Source organism: Lathamus discolor, chromosome 1 (genome assembly GCF_037157495.1).
Source record: "Lathamus discolor isolate bLatDis1 chromosome 1, bLatDis1.hap1, whole genome shotgun sequence".
Taxonomy (NCBI): domain Eukaryota; kingdom Metazoa; phylum Chordata; class Aves; order Psittaciformes; family Psittacidae; genus Lathamus; species Lathamus discolor.
In genome coordinates, this window is record NC_088884.1 from 99,188,510 (window position 1) to 99,194,509 (window position 6,000).

General features: G+C 34.9%; 1 protein-coding gene across 8 annotated transcripts in view; it reads left to right on the forward strand.

Annotated features, from left to right (window-relative positions):
- The window catches only part of IL15 (interleukin 15), a 30,354-nt gene extending 25,538 nt beyond the window's left edge, over positions 1-4,816 (forward strand). For 7 of the 8 annotated variants that reach the window (XM_065687835.1, XM_065687845.1, XM_065687816.1 and 4 more), the window contains 4 exons: positions 300-381; positions 838-879; positions 2,460-2,603; positions 3,187-4,816. In XM_065687835.1, coding sequence (XP_065543907.1) covers positions 300-381; positions 838-879; positions 2,460-2,603; positions 3,187-3,300 — 382 coding nt within the window. In that variant the 3' untranslated portion in view covers positions 3,301-4,816. The remainder of the gene's footprint in view (positions 1-299; positions 382-837; positions 880-2,459; positions 2,604-3,186) is intronic. The other variant, XR_010614472.1, reaches the window with a different exon arrangement.
- The last annotated feature ends 1,184 nt before the right edge of the window (positions 4,817-6,000 follow it).

Consider the following 6,000-nt stretch of genomic DNA (forward strand, 5'->3'; position numbering starts at 1 on the left):
TTTTTTTGTATGCTTAAACAGAACTGTAGGAATTTTACATTAAGTAGATGAACCCTTCTTTTGCATCACGTTCTATAAAACTGTTCTTTTCAAAAAACTCATTGACTACTTATACAGTGTGTGACTGAGACAGAGTTTTTATGAAGCTATATGATCTGTCAAATATACTTGCCCTACACATTTACATATGTATACATGTAAACAATGTATCTATAGTATCTTAATCTCTGAGTCTTGTTTTCAGCATAAACATGTATACCTACTGTTTAGGCTAATGGTTACTGGTGTTATTGTTCTAGCACTTATGTACCAAAGACAGCAGCAGGTCATTGCAAGTGGGCAGAAGTTCTGAAAGATTTGGATCAGATCAAGGCATCCAAAGTAAGTGCATTAAGAAGTCAGCATTTCATATAGTCATAAGAACAGACATAATTAACTATTCAGCACTGTACATGCCTGAGAAGTGTCAGTGACAGGGAGCAGGAAAAGGGATAGTGTTTGTCTAATGCTGTTTCATGGGTAGAAGCAAAGGACTGGAAGGGGTGAAGGGAGCTGGGGTTGACCAAATACTGCATAGAATTAAATATTATTTTCTTTCTCACTTTTCCTAAGAAAAGGGACAGTGGGCTTGGGAGTTTGCTAGTTAGGAGAAAGTACTGTGGGACTGTATTCTGATGAGTCCTCCACACAGGTTACTGGGTGACTCTGGCTTGCTGGCTCCCAGTACCTGGATGGATTGTGCCTTTTTACTTGGAGCTAATCCATGTCTTGCAGTTAACTTTATTATCTATAAAACTTAGTTAATGATGTTCAAAATTCTAACTTGTTTTCTTTTAGGACATTGATGTCAGCTTATATACTGCAGACACAGATGAGGATGTAAGTAAAGTCAAAATTTTACCACAATTGGTCTAATATATTAGCTTAATTTCTTCACTACAAATTACTCCCAAGGCAGCCTTGGTTATATTTGATAAAAGTTTCAGCAATCAAATAATTTGCCTTGGAAGAAACAGTTTTGTTAAGTATTTATGATAAATTATGTAAGCAGGTATTATTTTTATTGAAACATCAGCTATTAAAATTAGTCTATTAAAAGGCATGATCCAAAATTATCTCAAACAAACCCTGTTAAAATAATGTTGGTGTCAATTTCTAATTTGAGGGAGGAAAAAAGTGAAAAAGGAAATACTTACAAAGATGATTATTTAACACCATGCACTGTTTTATGGAATAAAATACTGAAGAAGTGGAATACGGAATATATCTACCTGTGCATTTCTCATCTTTTGTCATTCCTTAGCTCAACAGCAAATACCTAGGTACTCTCAAGGATTTAGACTTCTAGTAGTTGTAGGTTATAAATTATCCTGCAAGGGATGAATTATGTTAATTTGCCAATATAATTATTCATACAATCATAGTACCCTATGTAAAATATGATGATCTTACAAGTAGTTTCATTCCTAAAGAGACTTTTTCATAACCTGTAGCTGTGGAACTCAGTCTGCACTCCATGGAACACATGCATCCCACCAAGAAAATGAATCCAGGCAATATCCCACTCCAATATATCACTTTAGGTATAGCCCTGGTGGAATTGGCTGGATTGATTACTGTGGTAGCAGCCTGCTTCTGAGACACTGCTTTCCTGACCAAAAAGTTTTCACACAAGAAGAGTGCCAAACAGACAATACATGAATACTGCGCATAAATAGTTAATCAAAGATTTCTTGGAAATGATGGACTGACTACCTCAGTGCAGAATAGCCTCAGTGTGCATGCAGAACATGGTAACGCTGATGTATTCAGTGGATCTGGCAAGCCTGAGGAAGCATAGTCTGATGTGTCCGTACAGTTAGCCCTGTACATGACAGAAAAAAGGTCACAAAACATGCACATTCATATCCACACACACATTCTCTTAAGTGAGCTGAGACAGAGATCCATCCATTGTAATGGCTAACTTAATAGCTGACAATGTCACAAAGTTTTTCTTTACGGTCAGACAGCCTGTGACTTATTCTTGGCTTTATTGTTGACTTGGTGGAGAAAGTAGCCCTGCTGCTTCTTCTTTATTTCACTTCTCACCTACCTATTCTGAATTCACACCTCTGAATGAAAATGTAAGAACTACAAAGAATAATACTAATTTAAATTCACTATGTTTATTTATATCCCAATTTCCTAGCCTAATTAAATATTTTTGTATATTCTTCACCAAGACACTACAACTCACCTCATCTTAGCATATTGGCTGGCCTTTACGTTTAACAAATACAATGATCTTGACTAACACTAACACTCTCACAGCCAATCTTTGGAGATACTTATAAGTATTAGAACAGTAGGAAAAGATATCCAGTAAAGAAATACCATCTACTTTGTGATAAGTTATATCTTACATTTACTTATTTATTTTTAATTGTAAAACTTACAAATTCTTTTTTTTTTTTCAGACAGAATGCCAAGAACCTGTAATAAGATGCTTTTTCTTAGAGACAAAAGTGATTCTTCAAGAATGTCTTATCAAAAACTGTAGCAAGACACAGGATGTATTGAACATATGGAAAAATGGAAATGCTAGCTTAGCAACTAACAAGGTAAGTAACATCAGCAGTCTATGGAAACAAAAAAAATAAATCCAAACAAATAAAAAATGTTTCTTCAGTAGCAGAAATACCACTTTTGTTATATAAAAAGTGTGACTGTACAGGTTAAAGCAAATAAAATCTAGTAACCTGTATATATAACAATGAAAAAGCTACACATACAACAATGGAAATGCAGAATTTAGTGTGTTTTAGAAAGACACCCATCAAAGCAAATACTTTTGACTGTGCTTGCGTACATATATCAGAGTGTTTGAATCTGTATGCATACATCACAATTTGTAACTTCAGCATCTAAAGTCAGGTATGCTCAGACACATACAGAATAATATCTTAGTTTTCAAATGGACAGCCACTTGCATCTCTCACTGAAATGCTGTGTTTTTGAAAGTTGATTCTACTCAGAAAGCAAGCAGGAAGCTGCACACACGAGTACCATGGAAGCCTCCAGCAATGCTTTCTGTAGCCATTGACTACATTGGAGTTATTCACACGAACAAGACAAAGAAGGGCTAGCTCTCTAGCAGAACAAATAGGTCAGTTCCCTGCTTTACTATTACATTTTGTTTTTCAGTTGAATTCTACAACATCATCAAAATGCAAAGAATGTGAAGAATATGAAGAAAAAAATTTTACAGAATTTATACAGAGTTTTGTAAAGGTTATACAGAAGGAATGCAAGCACTGACCAAAAGACATAAGCTGGGAAGAGGATTCCTCCACAAACATCCTCAGAGAAATTAGATTATCACCGAGCAATAAACTGGAAAGAACATCACTCACAATCTTACATAGCATAATATGTAAACAAGGAATAATAAAATCCTTGTATATTGAATACCTGCAAATCATATTACTTCTGTATTATAAATGAAAGGGATTTCACAGGGTTTAAAGCTTCTTCTTGACTTAAATGTTCCTTAATTTTTGGTAAGTCCACTGGAAGAAATCCTGTCTAACTTATCCACTATTGAATAAAATTCTCAAAGATCTCAGGGTATCTGCAGTAGGAACCTCCTTATGAACATCAGTTCAGGGCTAATTGAATGGGGTTTTGGAGAAAAGCTCTTCTATTATTATTATTATTAACATAAAATTATCATACCCTGTTGAAAGATTTGTCTATAGCTATTTCTGTTACCTGAACCTTATCCCTTTACCATCTGTGCTCCTAGAACATCCTAGCTCATTTCTGACTTCTGTTGTTAGTCATATCTGACAGTTTCCTTTCTTTGCTGTTTTTGATTTTTCTACGAATAAAGGAGATGATCAAGACTCTTACTTAACAAAAAAAAATAATAAATTCTATATAGTAGAACTCCTGCCTATGTAATAGTTTGTAAATCTGCCTCCTTTTGTGGTAAGCAGTCAGGAATCACTTTTGATCAGTTATTGGAAATCACGATAACCGTGTACCTAAGACTCTGGTAGGTCTGAAATGTTGCACAGTCTTCTTTCAACTCTTCCTAAAGTAACTTGCTTTCTTCATGATTCATAATCATGTCATGTCAACTGCTATCCATAACAAATAATTCTTTCCTCCAGGCACCACCAGTTCTCCATCTTCATTTGATAAATGTCTGAGTCATTCAGCTGTCCACTTACCAGGAAGGAAGTCTCAATCTCATTATGGCAACAAATACACTGTCTGGTACTCTCTTATGGTTGGCTAATCCCAACAGTCAGTCTTCAGCACTCTGAGGAGCTGAAACTACAAGAGAAAGAACATAAATGTGACCATAGTTGGTGTCACCTTCCAGATGATTTATAGACTGATTGGTAAATTCATAAGTGCATTAATATTAGGATTAAAACCTGGCAGAGGTATCACAGAAGAAATAAACAAATTATTTGCCACTGCAAAACATCAATGAAAGAAGTGTTTATTACATAGTTTGGGTGAACTAAACTGGTTCTACATTTTAATATTTTCCTTAAAACAATGGTATACAGTGAATATAATTTCCTGATGCCACATGCATAGACAAGGTACAATCTGTGGTCTTTAACCAAAGATAAGCAGGGATTTTTGGTATTTCTATCTGTGAGGGAGCTTGACACACAGTCCAGCAGCATTCATGATGGGAGACATAAGCATCTCCTTTGCTAACGTAGTTTTCTTTATCTTGGCCATTGTGAAAATCATTTACCTGATTAATTTTATTCTGTTTTTCATTAAATCATTTACCAATGCAAGTATGTTATATAGTGTGAATTTGTCTTTCCAAAACAATATTGCTAAGTCTGTGACCACTCAGCTTGACACCCTGTTAGACACTTCTTTTGTGGACATCAGCTATATCTCTTTTATTTGATTTCATCTCTACCTGTTCCATATTCTAGAACCAAAAAAGGCCATTTGTTAATCCAGTTTTCCAGTATTTCTCCTGACTCTTTCCTTTTCCTGATAGTTAAGCTGACTATTGAAAGTTTTTCTACATCCTGACTCCTATGGTTATATGAAATGATCTGATCAGTGTAATTTGTGGACTAAATTCAGGCCAGATTGATATTTTTTTCAGAGAGGGAGTTAAAACATATCCCAGAGGAAAAGATTCTATATGACTAAGACATGCATGAGTCTGATCTGACTTGTTAGTACTTCAGGTAGAACAATAAAAACTAATTCAGGATGCCTACTTTTGAGGTAAACATCCCTAGGTGTTTCTTCCACACAAGGTCTAGTCATTTTGCAATTTTTTTGTGGCATTTACTATCTATTCTTTTCCAACTGCTGTTAGTAAATGTTTAGAAAAGATTAATACTTAGTTTCGGACTAAGGTGACTCATAACAGTGTCTCTATGTTCAGAAAGAAAAATAGCTTTATCTTTTAACACCAGAAGAGAAGAATAATGCTCTTCCACACAAGTTTGGAACTACATAATTCTGTGTTCCTGACTTTGCAATAATTTAAAATCTATTTGTCCTTTCCTTTCCTGGTATTCTGTATCCATATTTCTGTCTATATTTAAACTGGATAATGTAATAGCGCTAGTGCAGATGATATATGACATCCACTACCTTCCTGTTATTTTGTCATACCCTGGAGATCAATACTGGTAGCTCATCAATAGAATGTCTCTGGTGTCTCAAATATTTGAACACCTGTTGATCAGGTACCATGCAGGTAATTTCACAGGAGATGTTTGAAAGTCCTCACAGTTTAATGTCAGTTCTGGATCAGCATCAGTATATTTATACTAGAACTATTAGCTATAATACCTCACTCATAAAACACATAAGAGAATTTAACCAATAATTTCTGCAGTCCAGATATTCTTTTAAGCAGTCCATGTGTGCTTCATGACCAATAGATTACAGTTTCGACAATATCTGACTGTCCTTTACAATTATATGATGCAGTATGGGTTATCAATTTCTTTTCCC